Source organism: Chanodichthys erythropterus, chromosome 13, assembly GCF_024489055.1.
Source record: "Chanodichthys erythropterus isolate Z2021 chromosome 13, ASM2448905v1, whole genome shotgun sequence".
Classification (NCBI taxonomy): domain Eukaryota; kingdom Metazoa; phylum Chordata; class Actinopteri; order Cypriniformes; family Xenocyprididae; genus Chanodichthys; species Chanodichthys erythropterus.
Window position 1 is genome coordinate 45356548 of NC_090233.1, and position 20295 is coordinate 45376842.

Below are 20295 nucleotides of genomic sequence, written 5' to 3' on the forward strand. Positions count from 1 at the left end.
TTTTCACATCATACTGCCATTCTGTGTTTAGACAAAGGTGAATTGATGCCAGCTTTAAACCATAATATATGTCAACTGAGTTTGCGTTTTTAACATTTATTTCCAGATATTGGGCCAAGCCACACAGGAATGCCTGTCCTTCCCCCACATTTTTATTTTATATTTCTGTATTCTTAAAAGCACTTGTGTAAACTTTGTGCCACTACTCATTTCCATGGAATACAAGCTTCAGTATTGCCTTTGTAAAGATGGCATAAGGAGAAAAAGTAGCCTAATACTGACATCATAGATGAGGTTGATTTTCATAATTTCACTTGCAGATTTATCTGCTGTGTAGGCCTACGGTACATGTTGCTTCAAGGCAAGCTGTGAAAACTGATGCTCCACCCTGCAGCTGCAGAAACTCTTGCTTTAATCGCTTGTGTGTGAACGAATTACGATGGGTTCTGCTGCCCTCTAGTGATTTTTTTGGAGAAGAGTAATTCGAAACCAATTTCCCCCAAAAAGTTATAAAGAATAGCCTATAATTATAATTTTCCTGGTTGGAGCTTAACCAGATTAATTTATTTGTTTTTCTAAGAAGATGGTTTCCTTTCAGTGTGAAGTCAAATATAACAAATACAGGTTCCTGAGAAATGTAAGTTGCTAAAATTTAAACATTAAACATTTTAGAAACTTTAGCAACTAACATTAATGTTCATGATAAGTAGACTAAAAATGTTTGCCTGGCGTGGGCAACATAACACAATTTTCGAAAATGAACTGTAATAAACTAGAAGACATTGTTGAAATGGTCGAGAAAAGTAAACATTGGTTGGGCTGATCTGTCAGAGACTGTTGACATCAAGGAAGTTTTTTGTGTGCAAGCGTGTTGGGGGATGGGGATGTATGATCAAAATCTCATTTGAATTAGCATGGTGATATATGCATAATTGCAACAACTAAAATGTAAGACATTTTGAGTTTATTCAGAGATTAGTAACTGCTTTTTTTGTTGATCAAATTCTTTTGATACCTTCATTTTAAGATACTTGAAAGTTCCAAGTGCAGTGTTTTAATAATATTAATACATCCAATAACAAACTCAGGAGATAACAACCAAATCAAACACAAACAATACCAGACAATGAACTGATGAAACTAGGGGCTTAAATACAGATAGAGTAATCAACAGAAAACAGAACAGATGTGTGGAACTAATTAACAACCAAGAAACTAACTAGGGAACACAGGCAAACTCAGGTAGACAGGAACGGGGAAAACAGAACCAAAACACACTAAACACGTGACAATAACTTAGTTAAGACACATGGCAAATATGTAAAAGTTTACAGTTCATAGATCATTTTATCATGATCCAGAGATCAAAAAGTGAACATTTAGAACTAAAAAAAGCAGCAATATGTTCTAAAAAGAACAGCATGCAGTACTATCAGATTCAGATAAAGAAGTTGAAGTAATCAGGGATTTTTTTTTAATAAACACAGCTACATTCCCTGTAAAATGAAAAAAAAAATAAATAAAATAAGAAAAGTCACTGATAGACACTGAGCTTAAATCATGCAGATTAAACTATGAAGTTATAATTGACACATCATAAGTGGTGGTCAGAGGTTTGTCTGGTGAAGGAGACTAATAAGGCACATTAGGAAAGGATTCTTTAGTGCTTTGATTTGGATCATAAACTGTTGCAGATGGAGTCGGATTGAAACCAGGCAGAAGGATAAAGCCCTGCAGCAGCTCCTGGATGGGGTAGAGCTGTAGGGTCATATAAGTTGGGGTAAAGTTCTGCATATGGAGGTGGTTGTTCAGCAGGATAGGGTACAAGGTTAGGCTGAGGTGGTGGATATGACTGGAATCCTGCAGGTGGGTCTTGCCAGGGAGGAAATTGTTGGTCAGCTGGAAGAATAACCACACGGAATTTGACTGCTGGATCTGAGGCGAAAGACACATCCAGAGACACCTGAAAGACAATCGGGGACAGAATAGTTTAAAAGAACTGTGACAGTATGTGTTGAAGTTACAAACGAGAGAAAACAAATCAATTATACATTTTTGCTTTACTCTTTGTTAGAAAGTCTTGTATATACTGTTAAATCAATGTTGTTATAGACTCTTTTAGTACAGAAATTAAAAAGCATTTGAGAAATTTGTGAAAATTAAAGGAATAGTTGCCTAATTTCTTTCATTTACTCGCCATTTTGTTGTTTCAAACCTGTATGACTTTCTTTCTTCTGCAGGGCACAAAGGAAGATATTCTGAAATGTAAATTATGTTTCAATTATTATTATTATTATTTTTTTAGTGCTCCAAAGAAGAAAGAAAGTCGTACAGGTTTGAAATGACATGAGGGCGAGTAAATTTTAATTTTGGGGTGAACAGTCACTTTAAATATGGCAATACTAAGGAAGATGAAGTTGCACCTTGAGTTCATACTGCACTTTTATAATTCTGCAGTTTTCAATGGTGACAGTCAGGTCATGTGGAAGCTTCAGATTTTCTATGAATTCTTGCTTTTCTCCAGATGGGATGCGACCTTTAGTCTCTTGGATTATGTATCTTAATTTTGTTTTAGTTCTCTTGCCAGCAATGAACGTCTGTTTCTGCTTGAGGCTGTACTTTAACTTGCAGTCACGAGATGAAGAGTTGTCAACATCAACAAAAACGTTGATTGTTTCACCTGCAACAATAATAAGGAATTAGTGACAACATATCAGTAAAAAAATAAATAAATAAAATAAAAATAGACAAACTGAGACTGGCATTATAGACTCAGTTTATGCAGCTTTGACTGAGGCACTTGAGAGATACACAGGTACACACAACTTGCATATAGACAGTTTTGTCTGTTGTTGCAGTCAATGATATTTTTCCTGATTTGAATAGTTTCTTGTCTTTTGTGCTGGATTGTGGTTGCTGCATGAAAAAAAAAAAAAAATTTAATAGCCATAAAATAAGTAAATTAGCCTTTTTTTTTCTTTTTTTTTTAAATTAAGGATTGCAGAAATGAGTACACCCTAGATTTAATTCAACAAATGTATAATATTCTAGTACTTAGTATCCCCTCCATAATTTTGAATGTACTGCTCTGACCCTTTTTGGCACAGAGTGTACAAGTTCATGACAAATTTTCACATCCTGTTTAACTCCTGGATAATGAGCTCCTTAAATGCCCTGATCTTTAATCAGGAGTGTTGCTCACATCATAATCCCCCTCCACCAAACTTTACACTTGGCACAATGCAGTCAGGCAAGTACCGTTCTCCTAACCACCAAACCCAGACTCGTCCATCGGATTGCAGGCAGAGAAGCGGCAGGCAGATTCGTCACTCCAGAGAACACGTGTCCGCTGCTCTAGAGTCCAGTGGCGGCGTGCTTTACACCACTGCATCCGGTGCTTTGCATTGCACTTGGTGATGTAAGGCTTGGATGCAGCTGCTCGGCCATGGAAACCCATCAATGAAGCTCTCTACACACACTCTTGAGCTAATCTGAAGGCCACACGAAGTTTGGAGGTCTGTAGCTATTGACTCTGCAGAAAGTTGGCGACTTCTGTGTGCCTCAGCATGTGCTGAACCCGCTGTATTGTATGAGTGTAGTGTATAATTGTATCATTACAATAATAAATGTACAAAGTTTATTGACACAGACCTCACAATATGATAGTTTCGTCCTTACATTTACTATAATACAATATATACGCACTTTGTATTTGACTGTCCTGATGGATGAGGGGTAGAATTTTTGTTTTTGTTTTTTTCCCTCATTAAATCCAAAGATGTTCATCAGTGATTGTATATCAAGAGCAGGGACACGTTTATGTGCATTTTGTTTGTGATTTCACAAGAACAAATAGAGAGTCTCCGGTCGCAACAGCGATAGATTGAAGCGCTTGTCCGTGTGAAGACTGTTGCGCCACTGATAACAGTGGCAACGAGCACTCAACATGATTTCAAAAACAACACATCCCAGTGCCAGATCGTTTATTATTTAACACAAACGAACAAATTGCTAATCAATTAGAGATGTTTCTTTTGTATTAGTATACATCCATGCCGCGAGATGTTTCAAAAAGTGGTGGGTACATGTCCCACCCGCCCCACACGCCAAACCCGCCAATTATGCCTATGGTCCCAATACTTTTGGCCGTATATAAAATCACGTTACTTGAGTTCTAATGACAGTATACACTGTTACATAATCTCTCTATTCATCAATAGATGAGTGCCAAAGAGTCAAACATGGTATTATAATTCATACCAGTAAATGATCATTGATCCCATATTTCCTGGGCACAAAGGTTAATTCCCTTTCTTTAGTAGATGTTGGCTTCCAATGCCTCTTCAGCTTTACCATCAACATGTAAATAACCCAAGTGTGAGATTCATTGAAAGATGGAGGCATATGAAATTAAGGCAAAATAAAAATCTTTAGTTTCTCACAAATAACTGACAAGTATTACAATATGGTCATGCGTGCATTAGCAAGTAAATAAAACCACGGTCACTTGTATAATAATAGATTTTGAATTGGAATAACAGTTGTTCATATTTTACTATTAGCACATATTATTAAAGCAAACATTCTAGAATAATAAGAAAACAATATTTATAAGATTTTATAAAAGCAAATGTTGTCTAATCTGCAGTCAATAGCATCTGTTTTTTCAGAGGATGATCATTTGGGGGTTAGTTTTGCTTTTACTATCTGATAAGGATTGTTTTCTGTACATTGTGTTTATGAGCTGTGAAACACAAATGGCAAATATTGTTTTTATTTCACTGTCCACATATTTACACAATAAAGAACAACTACCATTGAAGATTGTATTTTGCCACTCACTTTTGAGGCAACTGAAATCTGAATGGAAAAACATGTCTTCCTCGTCTGATCACTGGTCCTTGAGAAACACAAGGCTTGTTAGTATTGGTCAAAAGAGAGTTGTCATATTGTGACTTTTTCAACAAGCGCAATTAGTCTGTTGTCACTATACACTCTTTTCTGTTTTGATGTGACTTATGACATTTTTTTTTTTTTATGTTTTGGTCATGAGAAGAAATGTATTGTGAACTATTTTGAAAAGGAAGTCTAAACTGTTGAACTGTTATATACTGTTTTTACTGTATTTTTCATTAAATAAATGCAGACTTGGTGAGCATTAGATACTTTTGCAAACTTTTTACAAGTACTGTATATACATTTTTATAGTTATTATTTATGTTTATTTCTTTTATATTGTGCAACTTCACCTTTCTTTGAGCTCTCTTGAATGAAGCACTGCTTTAGTTTGAAGTATCTCTCATGGTCACGGTAGGTGCTATCACCTGATGGTTCAGTCCAGCGCACAGTCGCGTCTCCCGTGAGCTTCACAAAAAAACTGTCCACAACTATTTCTTTGGTCAATTCCAAAACAACTCGCCCCTCCACAATGTCACCACTAGTAAAAGTATTGCTTGCATTAATCTTGTTGTAATGAAGACTGAGCACTTTGATGGATCCTGACATTTTCTTTTTTTTTCTATGTTCGTACACTATAGACATTCAAAGACAGATATACCGCATGTTTGCTCTTCCCGTTCTCATGGGTGAAGTGGGAATGACAAAGTTCATGCTTCAAAATTGCAGGTGTGGCACTTCCTACACCTGATCAGCACAAATCTTTCAGTTCAGAGTTCACTGTGATAGACGGAGACCCGATTGAATGGGTCTAAAGAGTATTTCCCACACAACTTCACAAAAGAAAATAAAATAAATTTTCCTTCACTCCCTAAGCATAAACAATAAATAAAGTCAAAACAAAAATGGTGTCAGACTCCCTACTTCCTAAATCTTACGTAGCCTACAAATGGAATAATTACAAAGACAAGCAAACAAATCAGTATAGGGCAATACTAAAATCAAGGTCACTAAACAGGCAGTAGTTGTAAACACAAATATCCAAACTAGTCAATCACACAAACTATCTTTCAAACAAGCAATCACACACACACACAAAAAAAAACCTGTCAAGAGAGAACAAGAGAAGAGACAGAGAAGGACAGGTTGTTTTACAGCAGTGCTTCTCAAACCTGTCCTAAGGACTCTCACCACTGTACTTTTTGAATCCCTCATCTAACACATCTGATTCAACTCATTAGTTCATTAATAGAGACTGCAAGATTGGGTGAGTCCAATGAAGGAGACTAAAGCCCTGGGTATACTTTGTTTTTGTTTTTTTATGCATACGCTAGTCAAACGCACAGCCTTGGAAAGGTTCATTCATTTGAATCGTAAGCATACACACACATGTGCAGTTTTGAGCAATCTCTCGTGACTTACAACCCATGTAAACCTTTTTGTATTCTTATACAAACAAGGGTGCTTTCTAACCTCTTTGCACAATGTCTCGTCTATGTAGGCCTTCGTTACCGCTGTAGCTTGCATGCGTTACTGCAAAGAAACTTAATGGCAAGCCTGCAACCATTAGCCGAAAAAGCGCAATGGCTAATGCTAACGCTGTGGCTGCCAGTACGCAGGAAAGGAGACCAGAGGCTGTTTTTTTTTTGTTTTTTTTGTATAGATGTCAGTGGAGAAGAGGCTTCGCTACACTCAATAAACCACTTTTGTGAGGAAACAGCTTATAATGAATCGACTGCCTGTCTGTGAATCTTCAACACAGCTAAACAATACATTTGTTGGGAACGATAAGTAGATTTTACTATGAAAAAAAGGTTATTTTATAAGAGAAGGCAGAGTAGGGGATGTCGCGACAGGATGGGCTCATTTACGGCATTACCATAATATTTAATAGTAATATTGAGTGATATTGTATAGCCTATTGTATAAATGTTTCTTTGGCTTTCAGGTTTTACCAGTTGTGATAAGACTTGGTAATGGTAATAACTATTATAACTGCATGTATGTATATGATGTTGATATTATGTATTTTAATGAATAAAGAAAAAATTAATCATTTAATTATTGTGTTATATTGTAGGTTGTTTAATCAAAAAAAAAAAAAAGTATTCTTTCAGGTTAGTTGTGTGTTGTATTTGATTTATGACGCTGCTGTGTAAAACAATACATATAATTAATCAATTAAATATATTAAATTATAATAAAGTTTTTTGTGTAGGCTACTCCCCTAAATGTGGTTTAATGCGCCCTACAGTGAACTTTGCAGCTAATAGATTTTCACGCTCTTTTTTTCTACTCGGTAAAGCACATTCCACAAACAATCACAAAAAAATCTAATCACAAAAAAAACTGATTAATGTAAACTGTAATTGACTGTCATAAAACTTTGAACGGTGAGCACTGAGTTGCCGTACATGATTCAGGTTAGCCGTTACGCTTTCTCCAGTGGGAAGAGATACAGACCCACTCATCTCCCGATAATAATACAATCTCTGGTTATGGTCTGTTCTGTTTATGCAGTTTTTCTTCAACTACCTTGTGAATTGATGGCCCCAGGGCAGGATTGCCACCTTGTGGATAAACTAATTACTGCAAAAAAATTAAATACGCATATGCGACCTGCTCGTACAAAGTATGTGTGGTTACAAAAATCCTGTGCTGCGCGTACTCTTCTGATGATGAAATTCGCATTATGCACACAGTACGCTGTTGCTTACCCTCGCGAAGTGAAGTATACTTTGTGCTATAAGCTGCATTTAAACTCCACGTTTTTACACACATAGGCCACATTCACACAGCAGCAGAATACAGTTGTCAGTCCTGTATTTGAGTCCTTAATACGGTTACATTCACACACAGTTGGGGAGAGTGGGGTAAGATGAGCCAGTGGGTAAGTTGACCCACTCCCTGTATCTTGGCAACTGTACACTTTTATTGTGACCATATATTTTGGAACTACCCATTATTTCTGACAGACTGTAAAAAGAAGAAGCACAAAGAGGAGTAAAAAATATTTGTAAACGGATATTTGATTATTAAATTTGTTTTCAAAAGAGGTAATCTTTTAAAAGAGGTTATCTTCAAAATTTCACTTGGGTTTGATTCAGATTCAGTTAGATGGTCAGTTTACACCCACCTACTGACTCGGCTCAACTTTCCCCTAACCTGGGGCAAATTGAGCCACAGGAACACTTTTTTATAAGAAGTCATATTTTTAGAGCCCTTTGTCACAAAGCTATTCTCTATGGCTCTGAGTCAAACCTATACGCGCACGTCAACGAGAGGCGGGATTTATCGCACAAACCAATCATATCCAATCATAACCAATTACATCCAATCATAGCGCGATGGAGACATTGCCTCCTCTCACGTGACTTTCCCCCATTCATTCTCAATTACCCCCCACAAAACCCACTGCACGCCGGGGTTCTGATGATTTTCTATAGATTCCTATGAGAGGAAAGGGAGGCATGACTCCTCTGTGTAACTTTACCTGCGGGTGTCGCTGTTTGGCAGTGTTCCTTAAGAAATACGCGTGACTTGCGCTCTTTTTAATGTCATAATTTGTGTTGTTTTATATGTAATATGTATTATTTTCTCATCCTATTTTTTTGAGGAGGCACTGCCTCTCTTGCCTACTCGGAGGAAACGCCCCTGTTATATATATATATATATATATATATATATATATATATATATATATATATATATATATATATATATATATACATATCCCTCCACCACGCCGTCTCCTCACACTCCTCATACCGAGCTCGGAGCCCTCTCCCCGGACAGCACGCCAAATACGTATAACATTTATTTTATCTGACTTATTTGTAAGTGTGAACGCGTGAAACACCCTCTCAAGTCACTCAAAATGACTTAAAATATTAACAAATGTAAATAAGAACAATGGCAACCGCAGAAAGCGAACAAGGCTGACAAGAGAAGGACAGGTTGTTTTATAGCAGTGCTTCTCAAACCTGTCCTAAGGACTCCCACCAATGTACTTCTTGAATGTCTCCCTCCTCTAACACATCTGTAAGACCTTCATTCATATTCAGAACACAAATTAAGATAATTTTGATGAGATCCGAGAAGTTTTTATTTATTTTTTTTATCTCACAGCAGTGATTCCCAACCACGTTCCTGAGGCCCGCCAACACCACATATTTCGTATCTGCCCTTTGTCTGACACACCTATTTCATGTTTCGGAGTCTATACTAATGAGCTGATGATCTGAATCAAATGTGTTTGATTAAGGAGACATGGAAAACATGCAGTGTTGGGGGGCCTCCAGGAATGTGATTGGGAACCCCTGCCCTATAGAAAGCAACGTAATTACAGTCATTCATTCACAGTCCAGAAAAGTAGTAAAGACATCAGATAGTCCATGTGACTGGTTCAACCTTAATGCTATGAAGCAACAAGAATAAATATAAAACAAACCGTCTCAGGTTACGTATGTAACCATGGTTCCCTGAGAACAGTGAACGAGACTCTGCGCTGACTGCGCTATGAGGAACGTCCTCCGTGACACGTGCTCGAAATGCCAAAAATCACCACACTCCAATCCTATTGGCCGGCGACAGCCTATCATGTCAAACGGCGCGAACCGTGACGTATAAAGGGAGCGCCTGGGCAAACAGCCGACATCTTCTTGTATTTGAGCGACTATAGCAGGCATCCCGCAGCATGGCATGAAAGCGCAGAGTCTCGTTCCCTGTTCTCAGGGAACCATGGTTACATACGTAACCTGAGACGTTCCCTTTCGAAAGGGAACTTCTACTCTGCGCTGACTGCGCTATGGGGAACGATATACCCACGCCGCCATGCTAGAGGAGAATGCCAGTCCAAATGTCTGAACACACATCCGGCAGTTCCAGGGAAAAACCGGGGCCAGAACTCCAAGGCTGTTAGTGACAGCATTCCCTACGGCCAACAGCCCAAGCTGAGCCTAAAAGAGGCCTTCCGAAAAAAGCCTACCAAGGCTGCTCGAGCATCTGGAACCAACAGATGGGGTGGTCCCTTTAAGGGAACGTGGCCAAGGAACCAAGGGAAAAATCCATTCCGCTGCCACCAAGGAGGCCTAGCCAGATCCAGCGAAGCCAAATCTGGCCTAGCCAACCTTGTCTGATATACAGAATCTCCAAGCGCAAACTCCAGAGAGGAGAGCAGGAAAGAGTGACTGCGAAAAGGCAGTAAGCAACTCAAACCCACACGCAGAGATGGGCATCCTGGAGAGTGGAACTCAGCTAAACGCTATGGACCCTCGTATCAGGGGAGTACAACCACTCAACCAAGGATCTACTCAGCCGCTAACAAGGTGCTGAGGAGGCTGTGCGCTAAAGACCCCTCACCCAGGGGAGCACAAACCAGCCTGGGGGGCCAGTCTAATGGGAGACTTCATAGAAGTCTACAACCATACCAGCTTAGGGAGCTAAGCACAATTACGCAGTTGACCCCGAAGGGAAGTACAAAGCTCAACCTAACAGACAGACCGTAAAGCGGGCACATAGTCATGGAGGCCGGAAAGGGCCTACAACATAACCAGAGTTCACCAGAAAACTAGAACTGAATGCAGATGACGGTAGCCCAGGATGGCCTGTAGGGCCACACCCTATTGCATATCAAGGAGGAGCAAACGCCAGAACATAACAGCTGCAAGTGCCCACGAGACAGCCTGTCCAACACAAACCAATGTGCAGCGTACTCGGTGAAGTACCTTTCTACTTTTTAAGCAAGAGAAGTACAACATACGCCATCATGCGCTAAGGAAAGGCCCCGTGGGCCTATAATCCCAGCAGGCACGTGGCATCAGCTCGTGGAAGTGTTATGTGCTGTCAAAGGTCAGCATGCTCCACAGGAGGCCTTTACGGCCTACCCGTCACACGCGACATCAGCCAGCGGCCACTAAAGTTCTAGGAGCAAAAATAGAACCTGTTAAATAGACAGAGAAAATATTTTAGCTCGACTAGAGCTAAAGGGAATAAACGCAAAAAATACTCAGTAAAAACATCTTTTACTCTCAGCGAGAGGAGTACCAAGCTAAACTCCGACATGCTAGCAAAGGAAGGCCTGAAATGAATCTGCGCTGCGGCGCGGCTCGCTTGCTGAAGGCCTGCTGCGGCGGCCTGATGCTGGAACAAGGCCCATTCCTTCGCGGGAAGAGGCGGCATTGCCCGAGACTCGAGCTTGGTGCTCGACTGCCTTGTTGTCCATTTCTTTATGGCAGGAATGATAGAATGGGCAGGACTAGGAATAAACGGAAGGAGATCGCGGATGTTTCGACCGCAGTGACGAGAGTCGGCCTCGGCGTCTTGGCATGCGGGGACCCGTTTGTTTGGGCTGACGCCCCCCCGAGATGAATCGGCGGCGGTGTAACTTAATTGCTCCTAGTAAGGCCAAAGGATTGTGACAAAGATTCCTAGAGGACGAAAGATTTTTCATCGGACACAAAGAGATTAATTTCGGACATGGTGGGAACTTAGGGCGGGTCAGATGCTGTCAAACTGTCGAGGAATATGGGTGAGTCGACCGTGTCTAATATATATGCTTTCACTCATGCTGATTGGGTAGATATGTTGATTACTGATTGCTGACAGCTGGCCGAGATGACGTGATGATTAGTCAGATTATTTGAACGTTGCTCCTCCCGAATTTTGTTAATAAAACTTCATTAATGTTAATCAAAGAACAAAAGAAAATCACTCACTGATCTTGACTGAATACCTTTTGTAGCTTTAGCAAAAAAATAAGTTATTGTAAAATAATTAAGGCTGAAATCAAGACTGAGAAGTAGTGACATGGATTAAAACAATTATTTTATCAGAATTTCACATTGTCTGTGTTGTTAAACCTTTATTCGATACTTTGCATTTGAATCTTGAGTAACCGACATATCATGTAATAATCATAACTTTGGTAAGAAACTCAAACAATCATGTAACATTTTTGCAGCAATTACAATCTAAATTTCATGGACGGAGGTCAAAACCACAGATCTAGTACTAAGAAAAAGCTGCAGTATCCTCTAATATGAACACATATTACATATTGAACACATATTACAAACAAATGCAGTACTATCAGCAAAATAAGTTTCAGTAGGAGTGATCAGATAAATTTTTAAAAATGTTTTTGTACTGCAAGAAAGGATAGAAAAGTTTTTAGACCTGTGTTTTTGGAGCACAGGGGAAAAGGGGGAACTGGACAGTGAACTATAAGGCCAAAAAAACCCCGAAATCTCAAAAACTGAAGATTATACTGTACATTCCCTGTAAAATTAAAGGGTTAGTTCTCGCAAAAATGAAAAATTATTTCTTCAATTACTAACCGCATGTTGTTCCAAACCCGTGAGACCTTTGTTCATCTTCAGAACACAGATTAAGATGTTTTTGATGAAATCCAAGAGCTTTCTGTCCCTCTATAGACAGCAAAGCAACTACCATTTTCAAGGCCTAGAAAGGTAGTAAAGACATCGTTAAAATAGTCCATGTGACTACAGTGGTTCAACCTTACTTTTATGAAGGTTTTACTGGGTTTGGAATGACATGAAGGTGAGTAATTAACGACAATGAACTAACCCTTTAAGAAAAGTGCTAAGTTTAAAAGGCACAATAATAGGCACCAAGCTTGAATTCATGCAGATAAAACCATGAAGTTATAATTGACACATCATAAGTGGTGGTCAGAGGTTTGTCTGGTGAAGGAGACTAATTAGGCACATTAGGAAAGGATTCTTTAGTGCTTTGATTTGGATCATAAACTGGTGCAGATGGAGTAGGATTGAAACCAGGCAGCACAACATTTGGATCTGGATAAAGCCCTGCAGCAGCTCCTGGATGGGGTAGAGCTGTAGGGTCATATAAGTTGGGGTAAAGTTCTTCATATGGAGGTGGTTGTCCAGCAGGATAGGGCACAAGGTTAGGCTGAGGTGGTGGATATGGCTGGAATCCTGCAGGTGGGTCTTGCCAGGGAGGACATTGTTGGTCAGCTGGAAGAATAACCACAGGGAATCTGACTGCTGGATCTGAGGCGAAAGACACATCCAGAGACACCTGAAAGACAATCGGGGACAGAATAGTTTAAGAGAACTGTGACAATATGTGTTGAAGTTACAAAGGAGAGAAAACAAATAATTCATTCATTTTTGCTTTTCTTTTTGTTAGAAAATCTTGTCCATGCTGCAAAATCAATGTTGTTATAGACTCTTTTACTACACAAATTAAAAAGCATTTAAGAAATTTGTGAAAATTAAAAGAATAGTTGCCTAATTTCTTTCTTTTACTCGCCATTATGTTGTTTCAAACCTGTATGACTTTCATTCTTCTGCAGGACACAAAAGAAGATATTCTAAAAATTAAATAATGTTTCAACAGTTTCAATTATTTTTATTTTATTTTTTTTAGTGTTCCAAAGAAGAAAGAAAGTCATACAGATTTGAAATGACATGAGGGCAAGTAAATTTTAATTTTGGGGTGAACTGTCACTTTAAATATGGCAATACTAAGGAAGATGAAGTTGCACCTTGAGTTCATACTGCACTTTTATAATTCTGCAGTTTTCAATGGTGACAGTCAGGTCACGTGGAAGGTTCATGTCCACTATGAATTTTGTCTTTTCTCCAGATGGGATGCAATCTTTAGTTTCTTTGACTATAACCTTAAATCCTTTATTAGTGCTCCCTTCAGCCTTGAATGTATGTGTCTGCTTGAGGCTGTACTTTAGCTTGACGTCACGAGATGAAGAGTTGTCAACATCAACAGAAACTCGGATTGTTTCACCTGCAGCAATTACAAGGAATTATAAGGATTTAGAGACATCATCTATCAATAATGGGGAAAAAAGACAAAATGACTATAGCCGGGTTTTCCATCCAAGTTGTAAATTTAATGTATGTAAAATATATTCACAGTGTTTCCATTCAGTGTGTTCAGGAGAACATTCAGAGAAACTGGAGTTAAAAATCAATGGAAATGGAAGTAAAAAAAAAATAAAATAAAAATGTTGTCAGCCTTTCACTTCAGTATTTCAGAATTACTATTTTTTAGAGATTTAAGATACAATGCAAAGTTATTGCTCTACTGTTGTCTGAATTATGTAGTCCCATGACTTTTTTGATGCATAAAGGAATTCAGTAAATGTGTTTCCATCATAGTTTATGCCCGTCTTTTTATGTAATAAAAAATGTACTCTCAAGTGAGCGTATATGTATTTATGCAAAATTGGGAAATTTTATTTGCATTTGTTGTTTACATCCAGGATTTATATGCAATGTCTCAAAATGTGCATAAAACTATGTTGATGGAAACCCATCTATTGGCATTACAGGCTAGTGTCTTCAGTTTAGGCAGCTTTGACTGAGGTGTTTGAGAGATACACAGGTAATCACCTTGCATATAGCCAGTTTTGTCTGTTGTTACTGTCATTGACATTTTTCCTGAGCCAAAGTGTTTCATCTTCTTTTCTTCTGTGCCAGATTGTGGTTGCTGTATAACAACATACTGAAATAAGTGAACTAAAATCACATTAAATTTCCTCTGAGCTCTTGGTCAAAGCAAATGGTTTAAATCACAATTCTGATGACAGTATAATACACAGTTACATAATCTCTCTATTTATCAATAGATGAGTGCCAAAGAGAGTCAAACATGGTATTGTAATTCATACCAGTAAATGATCATTGGTCCCATCATTCCTGGGCAAAAAGGTTAATTCTGTACATTTAGTAGATGTTGGCCTCCACGGCCTCTTCAGCTTTACGGTCATGACGTACTTAACGGAGCCATGATATCCTTTAAAAGATGGAGGCATATTTCTGAAATGAAGGTGAAATAAAAATATTTAGGTTCTCACAAATGACTGACAAGCATTATAGTGCATAATATGGTCATGTGCATGTATATATGTATATATATTTCACTAATGAATACTAATTATTATTATTCACTAATAATTCTATTCAAGAAGTGAAACGTGTATATTATATTCATTCATTACACACAGACTGATATATTTCAAATGTTTATTTTTTTTACTTTTGATGATTATAACTGACAACTAAGGAAAGTCCCAAATTCAGTATCTCAGAAAATTAGAATATTACTTAAGACCAATACAAAGAAAGGATTTTTAGAAATCTTGGCCAAATGAAAAGTATGAACATGAAAAGTATGAGCATGTACAGCACTCAATACTTAGTCGGGGCTCCTTTTGCCTGAATTACTGCATCAATGCGGCGTGGCATGGAATCGATCAGTCTGTGGCACTGCTCAGGTGTTATGAGAGCCCAGGTCGCTCTGATAGTGGCCTTCAGCTCCTCTGCATTGTTGGTTCTGGCATATCGCATCTTCCTCTTCACAATACCCCATAGATTTTCTATGGGGTTAAGGTCAGGCGAGTTTGCTGGCCAATTAAGAACAGGGATACCATGGTCCTTAAACCAGGTACTGGTAGCTTTGGCACTGTGTGCAGGTGCCAAGTCCTGTTGGAAAATGAAATCTGCATGTCCATAAAGTTGGTCAGCAGCAGGAAGCATGAAGTGCTCTAAAACTTCCTGGTATACGGCTGCGTTGACATTGGACCTCAGAAAACACAGTGGACCAACACCAGCAGATGACATGGCACCCCAAACCATCAGTGACTGTGGAAACTTTACACTGGACCTCAAGCAACGTGGATTGTGTGCCTCTCCTCTCTTCCTCCAGACTCTGGGACCCTTATTTCCAAAGGAAATGCAAAATTTACTTTCATCAGAGAACATAACTTTGGACCACTCAGCAGCAGTCCAGTCCTTTTTGTCTTTAGACGCTTCTGACGCTGTCTGTTGTTCAAGAGTGGCTTGACACAAGGAATGCATCAGCTGAAACCCATGTCTTGCATACGTCTGTGCGAAGTGGTTCTTGAAGCACTGACTCCAGCTGCAGTCCACTCTTTGTGAATCTCCCCCACATTTTTGAATGAGTTTTGTTTCACAATCCTCTCCAGGGTGTGGTTATCCCTATTGCATGTACACTTTTTTTCTACCACATCTTTTCCTTCTCTTCGCCTCTCTATTAATGTGCTTGGCCACAGAGCTCTGTGAACAGCCAGCCTCTTTTGCAATGACCTTTTGTGTCTTGCCCTCCTTGTGCAAGGTGTCAATGGTCATCGTTTGAACAACTGTCAAGTCAGCAGTCTTCCCCATGATTGTGTAGCCTACAGAACTAGACTGAGAGACCATTTAAAGGCCTTTGCAGGTGTTTTGAGTTCATTAGCTGATTAGAGTGTGGCACCAGGTGTCTTCAATATTGAACCTTTTCACAATATTCAGATTTTCTGATTTGGGATTTGGGATTTTCCTTAGTTGTCAGTTATAATCATCAAAATTAAAAGAAATAAACATTTGAAATATATCCATCTGTGTGTAATGACTGAATATAATATACAAGGTTCACTTTTTGAATGGAATTAGTGAAATAAATAAATAAACTTTTTGATGATATTCTAATTATATGACCAGCACCTGTGTGTGTATATATATATATATATATATATATATATATATATATATATATATATATATATATATATATATCAGTACAGTCCAAAATATATATATATCAGTACAGTCCAAAAGTTTGGAACCACTAAGATTTTTAATGTTTTTAAAATAAGTTTTGTCTGCTCACCAAGGCTACATTTATTTAATTAAAAATACAGTAAAAAACAGTAATATTGTGAAATATTACTACAATTTAAAATAACTGTGTACTATTTAAATATATTTGACAAAGTAATTTATTCCTGTGATGCAAAGCTGAATTTTCAGCATGGCTACTCCAGTCTTCAGTGTCACATGATCCTTCAGAAATCATTATAATATGCTGATTTGCTGCTCAATAAACATTTATAATTATTTTCAATGTTGAAAACAGTTGTGTACTTTTTTTTTCAGGATTTCTTGATGAATAGAAAGTTCAAAAGAACAGCATTTATCTGAAATACAAAGCTTCTGTAGCATTATACACTACCGTTCAAAAGTTTGGGGTCAGTAAGAATTTTTATTTTTTTGAAAAGAAATGAAAGAAATTAATACTTTTATTCAGCAAGGATGCATTAAATCAATCAAAAGTGGCAGTAAAGACATTTATAACGTTACAAAAGATTAGATTTCAGATAAACACTGTTCTTTTCAACTTTCTATTCATCAAATAATCCTGAAAAAAAATATTGTACACAAATATTTTGTACAATTGTACACATTAAATGTTTCTTGAGCAGCAGATCAGCATATTAGAATGATTTCTGAAGGATCATGTGACACTGAAGACTGGAGTAATGATGCTGAAAATTCAGCTTTGCCATCACAGGAATAAATTACTTTGTGAAATATATTCAAATAGAAAACAGTTATTTTAAATTGTAATAATATTTCACAATATTACTGTTTTTACTATATTTTTAATTAAATAAATGTAGCCTTGGTGAGCAGACGAAACTTCTTTTAAAAACATTAAAAATCTTAGTGGTTCCAAACTTTTGGACTGTACTAATATATATATATATATATATATTTTATATACACACAGCAAGTTTTGGGACGTCTGCCTTTACATGAACTTTAATGACATCCCATTCTTAATCCGTAGGGTTTAATATGGAGTTGGCCCACCCTTTGCAGCTAGTGCATTTGTGAAGTCAGGCAGTGATGTTGGCGAGAAGGTCTGGCTCACAGTCTCCTCTCTAATTCATCCCAAAGGTGTTCTATCGGCTTGAGTTCATGATTCTGTGCAGGCCAAGTGAAGTTCCTCCACACCAAACTTACTCATCCATGTCTTTATGGACCTTGCTTTATACACTGGTGCGCAGTCATGTTGGAACAGGAAGGGGCCATCCCTAAACTGTTCCCAGAGAGCATGAAATTGTCTGAAGGCCACACAAAGTTTGGAGGTCTGTAGCTACTGACTCTGCAGAAGGTTGGTGACCGTGCGCCTCAGCATGCGCTGACTCCGCTCTTTGATTTTACATGGACTACCACTTCGTGGCTGAGTTGCTTTTGTTCCCAATTGCTTCCACTGTGTTATGATGCACTAACAGTTGACCGTGGAAATTTAGTAGTGAGGAAATTTCATGAAGGGACTTATTGCACAGGTGGCAACCTATCACGGTACCACTCTTGAATTCACTGAGCTCCTGAGAGCAGCCCATTCTTTCACAAATGTTTGTAGAAGCAGTCTGCATGCCTGGAACACCTGAATTCAATGATTTGGAGGGGCAAGCCATTTTGGTATCAAGCTATTTTGGCAAAGATGATCATGCCTTCGGTAAAGAGACTGAAGCTTGATAATCAATGGACTTTCCTGCAGGCGACTGTCCCAAAGTATACATCCAAATCTACTTAAGCTTTATTCAAGGATCATCGTAGAATGTTCTTCAGTGGCCTGTACAGTCTTCAGAGTGAAATCTCATTGAAAATATTTGGTGGAATTTGTAGAAAGCAGTGGTAACATGAAACCAAAGACTATCAGTGATCTGGAAGCTTTTCAAGTGAGGAATGGGCCAAGATTGCAGTAGAGAGGCGATAGAAGCCTAAGCACTTACAGGCAGCATTTATTAGAGGTTATAAAGAATAAAGGATTCTGCACAAAATTTGACTTTTGAGGGTTGAATAATTTTGTACATGTATGTTTAGAGCCAGTTTGATTTTTTTTAATTTTTCATATATATGAATTGAAAGAAGTAGGACGCAGCAAATGGAGTTTCCTCATCGCGTCAGCTTTGACACATTGTCTCGTTCCCTACTCTCGGGGATCTATGGTAACATGAGTAACTCTTGGTTATTCACCCATTTGTTCTCTATATTGTGTTTATGGGCTGTGAATCACACCTGCCGAACATTGTTATTTTTTCAATGTGCACTTATTTACAAAATAAAGAACTACTACTGAATTACCATTGAAGATTGTGGCCTGTACAGACACCTTTATACCTATGCATTTGCTGATTGAGCACTGTGCTATGTCCGAACTGTTATTTATTTATTCTTTTAATTCCTTTTCCTTTTCCTGTTTTTATTTTATTTTTAATGTATTTTATATCTTTTATGTATCATCTTGTTTTCTGACTTTTATTGCATTTTAAATATTGCTGTCTGGTTGAAAGAGCTGGGAGAATTAGGAAGAAAGCATTTGTGATTAAGTTAAAATTTGGTACAAACCATGGGGAAACCTGTGGTGCATGGTTAAGATATCTCTGGATTACAGTCAGGACACTTTCCAAAGGGGAAATCTGAACTGCGTTGCACAGAAAAGATATCTCCGGAAGGGGGATTAGGGCTGTGTGGTGCAGTTTGAGGTGTCTTGGCAAAAGGGGAGATTGAAACTTTGTGTATCAGTTTGCAGTCCTGTCGTGTGAGGAAGATCCATTCAGATCTGCTCTGATGGATAGATCCGTTTAGATCCACTCTGACGGACAACAACAACAACAAAAAACTCTCCTAGCTCATCCATCCAGATAGCAAAATAGTTTTTACTGTTATTTCTATTCCTTATGTTCTATTTTTATTATTCTTCTTTATGTAAAGCACTTTGAATTACCATTGTGTATGAAATGTGCTATACAAATAAAATTGCCTTGCCTTTATCACTTACTGTTGAGGAAGGTGAAATCTGAATGGAAAAACATGACTTCCTGGTCTAATCACTGGTCCATCTGAGAAACATAATTGTTTGTATGGGTTAAAAGAGGGTTGTGTTCCCTTTTCAACAAGCATAATTACTGTCAGCAAATAATCTTTTCAGGTTTCATGCATGATTTTAGTTTTATGTAATTTATTTATTAGTGCAAGGTATAAATGAAAACCCGTCACTTACAAGTCTCTCCACTTACAAGAGTGGTATTCTTTTCACTTTGTCCTGCAGAAATCACAGTAAGAAATACAAGGAGTCAGTTAGTATTTCCCAATCTCTCTCTCACACACAACAACAACAACAACAACAACAACTACTACTTCTTTTTTTCCAATCATATCTGTCCCTAATTTGACTTGTAAATTCAATATGAGCATTTATTTTGCGTATTGTAGTACATGTGTGTATTATTTAATTATATAAAAATATAGTAAACTAATCATTTATTATTTTGTGCAACTTACCTTTTTTTGAGCTCTCTTGAATGAAGTATTGCTTTAGTTTGAAGTATCTCTCATGGTCCCTGTAGGTTGTTTCATCGTCGCCTGATCCTTCAGTCCAGCACACGATTGCGTCTCCCGTGAGCTTCACAAAAAAACTATCCACCTTTATTTCTTTGGTCACTTCCAAAACAACTCGCCCCTCCACAATGTCCCCACAAGTAAAAATATTGCTTTCGTTAATGGGGTCATAGTGGATAATAAGCTCTTTGATAGATCGTGACAT

General features: G+C 38.1%; 1 protein-coding gene and 1 pseudogene across 1 annotated transcript; both read right to left on the minus strand.

The window, feature by feature from the left end:
• Positions 1-1153: 1153 nt before the first annotated feature.
• LOC137033585 (arrestin domain-containing protein 3-like) lies at positions 1154-5353 on the minus strand (annotated as a pseudogene).
• Positions 5354-12442: 7089 nt separating this feature from the next.
• On the minus strand, positions 12443-20295 carry LOC137033584 (arrestin domain-containing protein 3-like). The gene is made up of 7 exons (XM_067405578.1): positions 20034-20295; positions 19753-19794; positions 19531-19591; positions 14570-14717; positions 14292-14388; positions 13427-13683; positions 12443-12957 (listed from the first exon to the last, which is right to left on the minus strand). Exons 1-7 carry the CDS (start codon positions 20293-20295, stop codon positions 12613-12615), a joined length of 1212 nt encoding a protein of 403 aa, XP_067261679.1. The 3' UTR covers positions 12443-12612.